Source organism: Coregonus clupeaformis, unplaced genomic scaffold (genome assembly GCF_020615455.1).
Source record: "Coregonus clupeaformis isolate EN_2021a unplaced genomic scaffold, ASM2061545v1 scaf0101, whole genome shotgun sequence".
NCBI classification, from domain to species: Eukaryota; Metazoa; Chordata; class Actinopteri; order Salmoniformes; family Salmonidae; genus Coregonus; species Coregonus clupeaformis.
The window spans coordinates 500920-515348 of record NW_025533556.1 but is presented as its reverse complement, the minus strand read 5'-3'; the positions used below and the strand labels follow the sequence as shown (position 1 = coordinate 515348).

General features: G+C 42.7%; 1 protein-coding gene across 5 annotated transcripts; it reads left to right on the top strand.

Annotated features, from left to right (window-relative positions):
- Window positions 1-246: 246 nt before the first annotated feature.
- Window positions 247-13131, top strand: LOC121552097 (low-density lipoprotein receptor-related protein 11). Of its 5 annotated transcripts, none has more exons than XM_041864827.2 (8): window positions 250-1206; window positions 1485-1642; window positions 4601-4742; window positions 7969-8214; window positions 10486-10659; window positions 10796-10855; window positions 10955-11071; window positions 11436-13131. In XM_041864827.2, the coding sequence occupies exons 1-8, from the start codon at window positions 588-590 to the stop codon at window positions 11588-11590; spliced, it is 1671 nt and encodes a 556-aa protein (XP_041720761.2). In that variant the 5' UTR covers window positions 250-587; the 3' UTR covers window positions 11591-13131. The 5 variants fall into 5 exon arrangements, with proteins under 5 accessions (XP_041720763.2, XP_041720762.2, XP_041720761.2 ...); XM_041864825.2 differs by having other exon boundaries at window positions 251-1206; window positions 10934-11071; XM_041864826.2 differs by having other exon boundaries at window positions 253-1206; window positions 10489-10659; window positions 10934-11071.
- The last annotated feature ends 1298 nt before the right edge of the window (window positions 13132-14429 follow it).

The window sequence follows — 14429 nt, the reverse complement described above, 5'->3', positions numbered from 1 at the left end:
CTTAATGTACATGTGAAATAAAGTGTAAACTGAAATAATGAACTGAACACAAATAATGTGCCATGATTTCCTAAGTTGAATGCACCAATTTGTAAGTCGCTCTGGATAAGAGCGTCTGCTAAATGACTTAAATGTAATGTAAATGATTTCAAAATATTCACAGGTCTAATAGTCAAATAATATTCAGTAAATCTACAGTTTTTCTTAATCTGGCAGACATATCTCTATCATAGGGAGTTGCATAAAACCAAAATTGACAGGTGTGCAGAGACTGAGTATGAAACATCATCCGTGACGTCAATACTTTCTTTAGGCCTCCAATCACTGTGGCTGGATGTGGATGTCCTGCGCTACGGATGTTGGGCGCTCCCTGCGCAGTGCGGTCATGATACCGACAAAAGGCCTTTAGCATCGCAGAAAATAATAAGAAGAAGAAGAAGAAGCACAAGTGCTCACCTGGGACTCTAGATTATTGGATATGAAACAAGCAGATGGAACAATATGATGATTTTTCTTTTTGCGTTATAGGTTTCTGGTGTTGAAATAAGAAGGGCCTCTGCTCATCTGTCGGAAAATAGCTGAGAGGGATGCTATTTAACTGCGTAAACATAATGGCTTTGGCTCAGCATCATCGACTCATTTCGTGTATGCTGCTGCTCTGTATAGTGACTAGCATTCAAACCCGGTCCTCTCAAATATCGGACTTGAAATCTAAAATATCGGGGGTGGAGGAGCTCTTAGAGGAATTCCGCAAGCAGCTCCAACAGGACCAGACGTATACCAGGGAGGAGGAGGAGGTGGTTGACGTCTGCCTGGCTGATTTCAACGCCGTAGAGGAGCACATCATCCGAGCCAGTGCCTCCATTGAGCAGGGGGCCACCTTCCTCTCGGCTCCTGACCGGGTGTACAGTTGGAAAGACTGTCTCCATGCCTGCTGCGCAGACCCTCACTGCACCGTGGCGGTGGTCCAGGAGGACCTGAGACAGTCGGACGACAGCCTCAGCTGCTATTTGTTCAGCTGCACCTATAGAAATAAAAACGTATGTTCATTCGCAGCACAGGCAGGGTTTAGCACCTACAGTCGGTATCACAATACAACAGGACACCTCACCTCCTCCAGTGGCAATGGAGATGTGAACAAATTGGTCAATTTGATTAGGAGACCTGAGGAAAAACCTAGAGTTGATGATGACACTCAAATGCCAGGTGAGGTTCTGTCTGCTGTTAATTATATTGAATATAAATCACAGGTTTTCAATAAGATACAATATACATGCAAGTGTATTGCTTATGATAAAACATTCATAATGCATACCTAACTGGTTGCTGTTAATTCTGTTCTCATAACCCCTAGCAATTATCAGACTGGTGTTTGGCTTGGGTTAATAATTTGCTATTGCCCCCTGCTTCTAAAATTAGATTTAATCTGAGTGAGTGAATCCAGGTGCGTTTGACAAGGTTAGCTCTGACTGGGTTGTTTTCAGACATGGACGAGCCACCCCGCAGTGATGCCGGCCAGGATGTAGTCATCCAGCTGCCCACTAACTGGGCGGTACTGGACGGCCGGGACAGTGTGGACGACCATGGGGTCACCCGCTACGAATGGGCCATGGTGAAGGGTGACCCGGCCATCAACATGAAGGTAAACACTGAAACACAGAAGAGTGCACTGAAAACAATGAAGCAGGTGTCATTGGTTGAAAATGTGGGGCAGGTAGACTAGCGGATAAAGAGGCTAGCCAGCAGCCGGAGGGTGGTCAGGTAGAATCCCGGGTCTAACGGAAAAAATTGGTGGCAAGTGAGCTGGCAACTGGAGGGTTGCTGGTATCAAATCCTAGATGCCATTGCCTGCTGGTGTGCCCTTGAGCAAGGCACTTAACCCCCCATAACAACAGCTCCACGGGCGCCCAGTGTGGCAACCCCCCACTCCAACCTGTATACCGGTATGTATGTGTGTCCTGTCCGAAGATGGATGACGAGGAGGAGACCTGGCTGACGACTGTGGCACGTTTTGTGAGCATGGAGATGCCAAAAATAGCCAGACTAGTAAAATTGGGCTAACGAACAGAAGGTGGGTTTTGTAGAAATGCCATCAGTGCGTGTTCTGCAAACAGTACAGCGGATGAAGGCGCGGCATGAGCGTGGGGAACAGATAGACGTGGTTATGGACAGCGAGGAAGAAAGAGAAGCGCCGAGTGCAGAGGGAAGATGTGTATTGAGGAAGAATGGTGTCAAGTACTACAAACCGTACTCTGCTGTCTCTGATGGCTCAGTAATTGAACCTGACGAAATGAGGATGAATTATCTGCTGTGGCAGTTGTGGTGAAGACCTCCGAGTAAGAGGCTCGTCCCGATGGTCATGCAAAGGATGATTCTGGCCCAGTGGGAGTGAGATTTTGGGAGAAAGTTGATCCCTGCCTTTTGGCTGAGCCATATGTAGTCTCAGGCTGGGTAGAAAATAAATTAGCTACTGTTAAATTGGTGAAGGTAGCTTGAAGTATACTTTTTTCGGTGTTTCTTCCATCCAGAGGGAGCGGGCACTTCGCGTCACACGCCTCATGACAAGACCTGTGACTTGCTTTGCTCTCCGGAACAGGGCGCCTTTGAACGGAGTGATTACTGGGGTGGCGCTGAGAAGACACTGTCTGTCCTTTTGAGTTTTGAAGCAGAGTCTTTACGTGACAAAGTCATATTAGGATATGTCAGTTATCCAGTGACAGCATTTATGCCGAACCCACTAAGGTATTTCAGATGCCAAGCTTATGGTCATGTTGCAGCAGTGTGTAGGAGGGAGATTCCGAGATGTGAGAAGTATGCAAGAGGGAGGGCATGGGACAAAGGAATGTGTAGTATCGGTGGAAAAAACTGTGTGTGCCAATGTTGCTGGGGATCAGAAGTGCCCGGTGCGAGAGAGACAGGTTGAGGTTGCCAGTGTCAGAGTAGAACAGAAGGTGTCGTATGCTGAGGCAGTGAAGAGAGTAGAGGATGATGGTCAAGGGTGAGTAGTAGGCCTAGGCCAAAACAGAGTGGTATGGCTTCTTAGCATTCATTGCCATGGTTATCAACTGTACCGCAGAAATGGAACATAAATCACAGAGAATAGATGATGTGGTGGCAGCTGCAAAGACTTTGGTGTATGAGGTTTTACTGCAGAAGTTACAAGGTGTGTTGAACGAAAGAGTCCCGTCCTCCCAGGCCATTGGCCTGGTGTAGGATCAGTTAGGGTCAAAGTAGTGGAATGGGGTGGTGTTTATTTATTTTTATTTTTTATTTTTAATGAAATAGTGGTATATAGGTGTAGGGTTAGTTGGTGCTGCAATTTTAACCTTCCTTTTTATTTTTGTATCACAAAATGTAACGGGATCGACAACAGACTCCCACACAGTAGGTGGCGTCATGCACAAACAAATGTGCCAAAGCCATGATACCAAAGAAGAAAAATAAGAAGTATGTGGCCTTTGGATGGTTTGGGATAAAGTGGAAGTCACATTTCGGTTGGTGTCAAGTCCTCCTCTTGTTCACCATCCAAAGGACACAGGGACAACTCAAATTTCCAACTCAATCTTTTTTATTTTTTGTTTGCTTTCAGTTGATTGGTCTGTCCAGTAAATTAGCCAGTAAATTAGGTTGTAAACCTTTAAAGACAGAACAAAAAGTTACCATTTTAATTAAACATTTTAATTAACTTAAATTAGTTTAAACATTTAAATAAACATTCTAAATAACTTAAATGAATTAACAATTTAAGCCTTTTACCATTGGCGTCTTTGGACTGAACCTGTGAGTGAACTTGGAATCTTCTTTCTTAAGTTTGTTCTTCTGAATGACTGAGCCCCTCTATGCCTTCACAGGTGCTCCAAATCAGTGAAAATGATTGATCAGGTGACAAGCAGCCGGTTTGCTGCTGCTGGTGCACTCTGGGAAGTGTAGTTCTTTGATTCACTTCTGAGATTCAGCTCAACAGTTGGACCTTGTGTACAATTGACAAATAAAGTGATCTTCATATACTCCTGAGAGTTGTAATCTTGAATGCCATAATGTTGCACTGTAGTTAGCTCTGATATAGCAGGTCTGAAAATCACGGCTGTCTCTTTGTTATAAGGTGAGCCATACAATGCGGTAGTATAAAGTATGGCTGCTGTGTTTGCAATAGAAAACCGGTGTAGGCTACAAAACAGGTCTAATTTAGAACATAGTTAGCAACTAACCTGATGTGTTTAGTTAGTAGTTAGTCATGTGTAGTTAGTAGTTAGTCAACATGGATTTTTGCATGGTGCAGCCAGAGATCCATAATACCCTGCTGCACAGATGTAGATAAGAGGTTGTTATATCCGACCTGCCCCAGGGACAAGAGCCCTGTTGTGGGCTGAGAAGTGATATGAAATAGTGAGTTTTTAGTTAGTGGAAAACTCGTAATAAACATGACTCTCTTAACAAACTTGGGACTGATAAACGCTTTGTGTCATTTAGATTTTACTTTAGAAATTGTGTTTTGGTCTTTGTTTGTAACTAGGACATGGCGTCCTTGAAACCAGCCCAATGTTTCCAGTAGGCTGTGTCTTTGCTTTCTGTCTAAAATGTTATCCCTTTACCTCTATAGGTGACCCAGCCAGGGTTACTGAAAATCAGTGGTCTACAGAAGGGCGCCTTTACCTTCCAGATGACTGTCACCGACACCGCGGGACAGAAGAGCTCAGACAATGTCACTGTGACAGTGCTGGCTCCAAAACACCAAGCTGAAGGTGACAAACACTTCAATCTCCTCTCTGACTGAAAGTTATTACTAGCCAGATGTGACTCCTCATGTTCATCTATCATTCATTAGTGGATCTCGCCTCATTTCTGGCTAATGTCAATAGCAATGTTGTGTTGTTGTGGTAAAATTGATTTGTGCTTCTCTGTGATCCTGTTACCTGTACAATTGCAATACAGGCAGTGAACTTTGCACTGCAATTGAATCCATGCCTCCATGGATTGAATCCATTGGATAATGAAAGAGAACCTGCTATTTAGTGCTCAAACGAATTGAGTAGTGCTCCCCTAGTCAATTGGCTGGCGGCCTGATACGGCCATTCATATGGCAGGGAATCATTTTGATCTATTCACTGCATTGAGGGGCCATGGATGAGATATGCAGATATGGATGAGATAAGGAACTCAGTCCGGCATTCAACTTACTCTTGAAAGTTGTAATAGTAGAATGCACAAGGTGCAATTTCGTAATTGGGTAGTGCATCATCAGCTTTCCTCGTCATGTCAGTCATTGCATACCTTAGAGAGCTATTTAAACTTGTCAGAATTGTCCATATCAACTAGCCCATGACAGTTAAAAAATGTTAGCTAGGTTTTTTAGCCCATTTTGTTGTAATGTTTGAGTCACTGAAATATCACATGGACATACATAAGACATGACAATATGTGTACAATTGCAGGAAATGAGCTTTCAAACTGCAAAAATGTATCAACACCCATGACAAAATGTGTAAAATTGCAGGAAATCAGCTTTAAAACTGCTAAATGTTCTATCTGCCAACAAGAGGGGTGTAAACAGTTTGTGTAATGAACAGTGCTTGTGCCCATAGAAATAGATGTGGCGCGTGGGATGTTCCCCAATGCTGGAAGGGGGGCCTGAGTGAAAACGTTTGGGAACCGTTGATCTAGAGTAATGAACAGACGAAGAGGGTGGGGGTTGTTTCTGGAGCTGGAGTATGAAGGTCACTGTCACAAGGCCTATATAAGATGTGTCTAAACCTATAAGGGATGAATATCCTCAAAGACCGATATTACAGTAACATAATGGGTCCAATGTACTATTATCAATTTCTTCAGTCTTATCCTGAATTCCAACAAATATAAGATGGGTGACCTATTGAATACACAGAACAGCACTTTAACAAAGCATCCATAGGAAGAATGTTAAGTATACCTGGGGACTGTCATACCATGACGGGAAGCAGCATTGTCCGGACCGCTGGGACAAGGTTTTTGCCGGAGCTGTGAGTCACTCACATTAGTCTGTCCTCCTCACACTGACAGCCACAGGGAGGCAGGAGCTCCTGGAAATGGTTGGCTTTGCTGTAAAAACAAAGGTTAACCCTGGGAATTGGCCTATATGGAGAGGGCTAAATTGAAATGTTTCTTACAGAAGAAATATGAAAAGCATATGCATAACGATGGTAGCAATTGAAAGGGAACAGTTTGGCGATAATGGGAAAATTATTAGACCAAAGGTGAGAACACAACAGTTCACCTGACACAAGTGTGAATTTTACATTTACTGTACTTTTTGCCGCATTTGTTGATAGTGAAATCTTCTGGATACATTCAGTAAAATGCTAAGACTATTCCTGGAGAATGTGAGGTAGGTGCAACATAAGACAAAGAAATGACACGGGTTTGAGTAAGAGGACAAACTGGTGTCTCCATGTGGACTCTCCACAGTGTGCACAGTTCCTAAGCAATTTCAATGCATTTTATGACTCAAAGAAGAGTTTTCAACTATAAGGTACTTTTTTGAGCTCTCCTAGCTGTGCCGTTGAGGAACTAGAGCAAGCACACTTGTAGTTGTTTAGTTTGGAACACAACCCTGCATCCCCGCCATCACACAACTACTGTTGTTGTTTACGCAATCCCCAAAAACAGTCCATTATAAATTGCAATCTGGGTCAGGTGGGCATGATTTGAAAGCTTGTTCTATTACCAACATGACTAGCTAAGTTATAAAATATGATCTTACAGTGGTAGGCTTTTACATGGCAATTCAGAGAAACAGATCGTCATTTTGGTGTGCATAGAAAGGAGTCATGCGTGAATTCAGGTGCGTGTGCTGCGGCGACTTTTCTTCACAATAAACAAACATACCCAGGGTATGACGACATGTCATCTTGTAACTATACATCAAACATAGTGATCATAAACGTTGACACTGTATAGGACATGCGTTTTATGATTTAGAGATGTTAAGTACACATTTGGACTGTCTGGCTTGCTTGTATGACATCAACGCGGTATTTATTATAATCCTCAACATCTCATCTTTCAAAATACAAAGAGTAATCTTCATTTACAGCATTTCCCTCACTCAGACAAAAATAAAAAGTTGCCCTATTACCGGGAGGGATGGGGGCAACTTGTCACGAGTGGTGTTCATGTTCAGAACATCTGTCACTCAAAACCCATACAGCAGCTGTCAGACAACCCACGTTACCGTACAGCCACTACGTTCCAATTTAGGCGCTTATTAGTGCCCAAATCTGCCATTTTCAACCCGTATACAGGTACCAGTGTAAAGGGCTACATGAATCAAATGTTGTTGTAATATATTACAATCATATTCTAATATAATAATAATATAGAGGGCTGTAGGTTTCCTGTGTGGACTTGCGTGTACTAGGTTGGATTGTAGTTTGAGACTTGATGAGTGTACTAGGATGGAGAGTAGTTTGAGACTTTAGTGTAGTTTTAGACTTGATAGTACCAAGATGGAGTGTAGTTTGAGACTTGACTATACTAGGATGGAGTGTAGTTTTAGAATTGAGTGTACTAGGATGGAGTGTCGTTTTAGAATTGAGTGTACTAGGATGGAGTACAGTTTGAGACTTGAGTGTAGTTTTAGACTTGACTATACTAGGATGAAGTGTCGTTTTAGAATTGAGTGTACTAGGATGGAGTGTCGTTTTAGAATTGAGTGTACTAGGATGGAGTACAGTTTGAGACTTGAGTGTAGTTTTAGACTTGAGTGTACTAGGATGGAGTGTAGTTTTAGACTTGAGTGTACTAGGATGGAGTGTAGTTTTAGACTTGAGTGTACTAGGATGGAGTGTAGTTTTAGACTTGAGTGTACTAGGATGCAGTACAGGCTGGAATATCAGAGCAAGGAGGGCTGCCGTAAATGAATGATGAGCAGGTGAATGTGTGTTTGCACTGTGTCTGAGAGCCCAAGATGACCCTACCCTCTCCTCTCTACAGTTGATGGGAACAGGAAGTCAGTGACCATCCCTGCAGGTCTACCCAGCCCACACAGGCCTGTGGCCCAGCCAGAGGAGACTGAGGACCACTCCATGGCCCAGGGTGGGCCCAGGAAGACCATGGAGGAGGCCAGACCACCTCCACCACAAGCCCCACAGATTCCACAGTCTGGTGACTGGAGCAAGCCAGTGCCCCGAGTCTTACCACAGCCAAGTCACAGTGAAGAGGAGAGCCCTGTCAGTCAAGGTACTGTCATTGTGTAGCTATTACAGTGGGGAAAAAAAGTATTTAGTCAGCCACCAATTGTGCAAGTTCTCCCACTTAAAAAGATGGGAGAGGCCTGTAATTTTAATCATAGGTACACGCCAACTATGACAGACAAAATGAGGAAAAGAAATCCAGAAAATCACATTGTAGGATTTTTTATGAATTTATTTGCAAATTATGGTGGAAAATAAGTATTTGGTCACCTACAAACAAGCAAGATTTCTGGCTCTCACAGACCTGTAACTTCTTCTTTAAGAGGCTCCTCTGTCCTCCACTCGTTACCTGTATTAATGGCACCTGTTTGAACTTGTTATCAGTATAAAAGACACCTGTCCACAACCTCAAACAGTCACATTCCAAACTACACTATGGCCAAGACCAAAGAGCTGTCAAAGGACACCAGAAACAAAATTGTAGACCTGCACCAGGCTGGGAAGACTGAATCTGCAATAGGTAAGCAGCTTGGTTTGAAGAAATCAACTGTGGGAGCAATTATTAGGAAATGGAAGACATACAAGACCACTGATAATCTCCCTCGATCTGGGGCTCCACGCAAGATCTCACCCTGTGGGGTCAAAATGATCACAAGAACAGTGAGCAAAAATCCCAGAACCACACGGGGGGACCTAGTGAATGACCTGCAGAGAGCTGGGACCAAAGTAACAAAGCCTACCATCAGTAACACACTACGCCGCCAGGGACTAAAATCCTGCAGTGCCAGACGTGTCCCCCTGCTTAAGCCAGTATATGTCCAGGCCCGTCTGAAGTTTGCTTGAGTGCATTTGGATGATCCAGAAGAGGATTGGGAGAATGTCATATGGTCAGATGAAACTAAAATAGAACTTTTTGGTAAAAACTCAACTCGTCGTGTTTGGAGGACAAAGAATGCTGAGTTGCATCAAAAGAACACCATACCTACTGTGAAGCATGGGGGTGGAAACATCATGCTTTGGGGCTGTTTTTCTGCAAAGGGACCAGGACGACTGATCCGTGTAAAGGAAAGAATGAATGGGGCCATGTATCGTGAGATTTTGAGTGAAAACCAGCAAGGGCATTGAAGATGAAACGTAGCTGGGTCTTTCAGCATGACAATGATCCCAAACACACCGCCCGGGCAACGAAGGAGTGGCTTCGTAAGAAGCATTTCAAGGTCCTGGAGTGGCCTAGCCAGTCTCCAGATCTCAACCCCATAGAAAATCTTTGGAGGGAGTTGAAAGTCCGTGTTGCCCAGCGACAGCCCCAAAACATCACTGCTCTAGAGGAAATCTGCATGGAGGAATGGGCCAAAATACCAGCAACAGTGTGTGAAAACCTTGTGAAGACTTACAGAAAACGTTTGACCTGTGTCATTGCCAACAAAGGGTGTATAACAAAGTATTGAGAAACTTTTGTTATTGACCAAATACTTATTTTCCACCATAATTTGCAAATAAATTCATTAAAAATCCTACAATGTGATTTTCTGGATTTTCTTTTCTCATTTTGTCTGTCATAGTTGACGTGTACCTATGATGAAAATTACAGGCCTCTCTCATCTTTTTAAGGGGGAGAACTTGCACAATTGGTGGCTGACTAAATACTTTTTTTCCCCACTGTATCTAGCTACAGTATGTTACTACCTAGCTAGCTAAAAACCCAGTAGGCAATTTAATGCACATCAAAACACCATATAAATAGCTTTAAACAAAAACCTGTAAGGGTTAACATCAACTACAGAATAAAGGTTTTGATCAGCTGTGAAGGAATTCTATCCATTTGGCATGGCTGCACATCATTCTAGTTGGCCAGAGTTTTGTCTGTGCTAGCGGTGAGCGGAAGACCTTTGTGTGTTAGTAAGTGCAGAGAGAGGCAGATTCTGCCCCTGCAGGCAGCCATTGAGCCTCCCCCACCACCAAACACACAGAGCTGATCTGGAAACTTTGGAGCAAGGTAGAATGCAGGCCACAGGGGCGATATGTGAGACATGTAGGGCTGGGATTGGAGTGAGCAGGCCTGGGATAGGAGTGAGCCTGGCAGGGGGCCTTCATCCCCATGACCCCCCTGAGCGCTGGAGCAAAGCACTCCTCTGTCCTCTGTCCTCTGATCCCTGGGTTAGGCTAGCCTGAGACAGACGAGGCGGTTGACTTCCCATGTTACCTTATCGCAGACTTATCAGAGACCACCTGACCAAATCTCTCCCTCCCTCTCTCTGCTCTCTCTATGTTCCACCAAACCAAATCTCCCCCTCTCTCTGTTCTCTCTCTGTCCCAGCAGAGCTCTGTGCAGCGCCCCCTGCTGTGGGGCCATGTAAAGGCGTCTTCCCACGCTGGTTCTATGACCCTGTGGCTGAAGAGTGCAAGCACTTCATCTACGGAGGCTGCAAGGGCAACCATAACAACTTCCTGCAGCAGGCAGACTGCATCAATGAATGTATAAAAAAAACAGGTGGGATTTTGCTAGTAGAGTACATTTTTTCAGAATTATCTGGATTCTGATGTGCATGCTCATTACATATTGTATGAGGTGTATATAATGTAGGAATACAATTATGCAAATGAATAATGGAAACAAAATGATTCAGGTCCTGCTATCAAGCAAATGACCATGGCACCTCCCCACACCACCAAACACACAGAGACAGGTACATTTAATTATCTTGTGATGATTACTCCTGAACATGATAATGAATGAGCTTAATACAATCTCTCACCTGTTTCAGTCTTAACCAGTACATTTACAGCAGAGGCCCCTAAAGTGACCATGAAGTGGCCAGAGACCAAACCACTACCAGAGAGTGACATGTTCCCAATATCCAAACCACGTTTAGTAATGGGAGGACACCCAGGGCCTGAGTCAGGTTTGTTCAGCAGCTGCTCATCTGTTGTTCTTTACAAATGCTGTTTTGAATTAAAATAAAATTGTACCTACACCCTGAAGAAGGCTGTAAAAGCGAAACATCTGTGTACTTTATCCCTGATGCAGTGAAAATAATTAAAAACATAGAATAATGAAGTGGGAACCCATTACACCCCTTTGTTTGTCTGAATTCACGGGTTTTACGCTCCAGCCAAGCTTCTGGGAGAGCGCCATGGTTCTCTTTTGATCTGTTCAACATCCTTACCAACTTATTATAACTCTGTAATATTATGTTATACATGCAGAAATACAGATAGTATATGATAGTGCCTGTGACTTGCCTTTCTCTGTCTTCTCCCCTGCAGGTGCGATCCTGCCATTAGCTCTGGGCCTGATCATCACAGCTTTGCTGCTGCTCATGATTGGCTGTCGCCTGCGGTTGGTCCGCCACAAGCTGAAGAAGGCCCGCCCCCTCACCACCGAGGAGTCTGATTACCTCATCAACGGCATGTACCTGTAGCAGCACAGACAGGGATGGATGTACCACAGAACTAGAATGAGAGGGGTGCATCCTGTAGAAAAGGAATGAGGTTCCAAGTCTGTTCAATTCATTCTATTTCTATGGGATGCACCCTATGCACTGAATCCCCTCAGGCAGAAACACCAAAACAACCAACACTGTCAGTCAACTGTTGGCCAGGTGGAGTCTTCATGATAACCGAACTAACTTTCTATATCATGATTGTGTACAACTTCTTTAGGTGCACTCGATTTAGATAACTCGACGTGTGAGGTAGGCAGAGATCACTCTTTGGAATGGTCCCATTGGAATGGTCCCAAAAGTGCAAACTCTACCCACCCAGCACTCCAGGGTCATGGGTGAGCTAAATCAAACACAGCTTTTAACAGGGAATAAAATGTTTTTTGCCACTTTTGTATACTTGCTTGGTGTAAAAACCGATGCTTGTCTGCACTTAGGTTTGGAAAGAGATGCTTTCCTTTTTCTTTCATGATTTCTCTTTCACCCTCAAAGATGTGTTATTTTAATATTACAAGGAAATGTCAATTTCATGGATTATGGATGTATATTTTGGGAGATATATAGTACTTTATCCCTTATGTAATACTTCTGCCACTGAGTGGCACTGTTGTGCTATTTGTGCCATGAGGCTCTGTATCTATTAGGCTTGGCCTCAAGTTTTATTTTTTACCAGACTACTTTGAAATATGGGGATAGCAAGATATGTAACTAATTGTAAATTCCAAAACTACAATCATTACTGAAAATTATTATTTTGTTATAACACCAAGTAATTCCAGGAAAGCCCATATCAAGCCATAAAGCATTCTAGGATGTGTCTGATATGGTACGTTGCTTTTCTTTATCATCTATGTAGTTATACAGTGTTGATGTGTAGATGTATCTCAAAAGTCTGTATGCATACAGTTTGTGTGAGATAGTAAAGTTAACTCTTGATCAATACGTCTTTTGTGATTCTTTGCCAAAGTGTTAGTATTTTGAGTTGGTAAGGGATGCAATTTGAATATACAGTGTGGATTCTTCCTAGCCTGGTTGCCATCTCTGTTCAGCTATTATATTCCACTTTTTGCCACTCTGGTCATTTGCCAAAGATGTGGCAAGAAGTGGAATATTAGCTAAAAAAGACTGGTACCCAGACTAGATTCTTCCTGCTCTACCACATTTTTTTGTGACTAGGAAATAGCAGTATAGAAGCCGTCTTCAACGCATAGACAGCTTGTAGCAATAAACACTCCATAGCACAAAGCAGGACAAAAACATAAGCATTTCTTTATTTTCATTTTGCCATTCCAGAAATTGTGAAAGCCATAGCTCATCCAATATTTATTTATTTAAACAGACATTCAATCTCTTTGCATTAAAGTTTATTTTGGCAAAGCACCGGCTACTTTGTTCAGAGTCATATATTTATATATACACACATATATGGTTCTGCTTTGTTTAGTGTTGGTCATCAGTAAAGCTTGCACACAGTGTTGTCATGGACACCAGAGGCAGCACTCGATAAATCACAGGGGAAAGCACAATGCTGGATGTGTGCATGTGTTCACCTGTATATACACTCCCTTACATATGTATTTGGACAGTGAAACTAACATTTTAAATGTGGCTCTGTACTCCAGCATTTTGGATTTGAGATCAATTGTTTCATATGAGGCAACATTACAGAATGTCACTGTTTATTTTAGGGTGTTTCATATCTGTTTTACCGTTTAGAAAGGAAAGCACTTGATGTATCTAGTCCCCCCATTTGAAGAAGTCATAAGTATTTGGACAAATGCACTTAAGTGTATTAAAGTAGTCAAAAGTGTAGTATTTGGTCCCATATTCCTAACACTTGACTACATCAAGCTTGTGACTCTACAAACCTGTTTGATGCATTTGCAGGTTGTTTTATGTTTTGCCCAATAGGAACTGAATAGTGAATAAAGAAGAGTAATTTTCTTTCTAATTGAGTAGGTAAGATGTTTCTGAACACTTCTAAATTCATCCTGACAATGCCATGATTAAGAAAAATCATGCATAATGATGAGTGAGAAGTTTACAAAGGCTGCAACAAAACATGATAACCTCTCACCATTACCACTGACAGAGGTTATAATTTGGGGGGGGATCTTTGTGCTTCTAACCTTCTCACTCATCACTATTCAAGATGTGTTCATGATCACCCATAGCATCCATATGAATGTAGAATTGTTCAGAAACATCTTCTATTCTTACTTACAATAAAAGTGACTCAGAAATGACCCAATACATCATTGACCATTCAGTTCCTATTAGGCACAAAATATTATCCAAAACACAACCAAAACAAACTGCAAATGCATCCAACAACTTTGTAGAGTCACAAGCTTGATGTAGTCATTGAGTGCAAGGAACATGGGAACAAATACTAAAATATGAAACATTTGATCTCAAATCCAAAATGCTGGGAGTATAGAGCCAAATTTAAAATTGTAGCTTCACTGTCCAAATACATATGGAGGGGAGTGCATGTCCCCGCTCTTGTTGTAGGGGGTTGTGGTTGGGCTATTTCCTGTATTTCCAACTTTATAAGTAACTCTAGGTCTAATAGGCCTATCTACAATACCATGTAGTGTCGTCATGTGCTGCATATCAAACAACTGGATGTGGGTTAGAGCAGCCATTTGTGCAGCCTGCGTGCGCCTCTGTTTAAATACTGTTAGCTGGGAGGGGGGAACGCTGATATATGTTAGCAGAGCAGCAGTAGATATCTACAGTCAGATCTTCAGATGCACTTTACAGCAAGTGGCTGAATAATCTCTTCAACTCAGGCTTTCCTCATCAGAACAGTTTG

What these genes read in the sequence shown, in the direction of transcription:
- LOC121552097 (XM_041864825.2), top strand. Translation starts at nt 588, where the DNA reads ATGCTATTTAACTGCGTAAACATAATGGCTTTGGCTCAGCATCATCGA. An exon ending in TGATGACACTCAAATGCCAG is followed by an intron (nt 1,207 to 1,484) that starts GTGAGGTTCTGT and finishes GGTTGTTTTCAG; the next exon opens with ACATGGACGAGCCACCCCGC. An exon ending in ACACCCAGGGCCTGAGTCAG is followed by an intron (nt 11,072 to 11,435) that starts GTTTGTTCAGCA and finishes TCTCCCCTGCAG; the next exon opens with GTGCGATCCTGCCATTAGCT.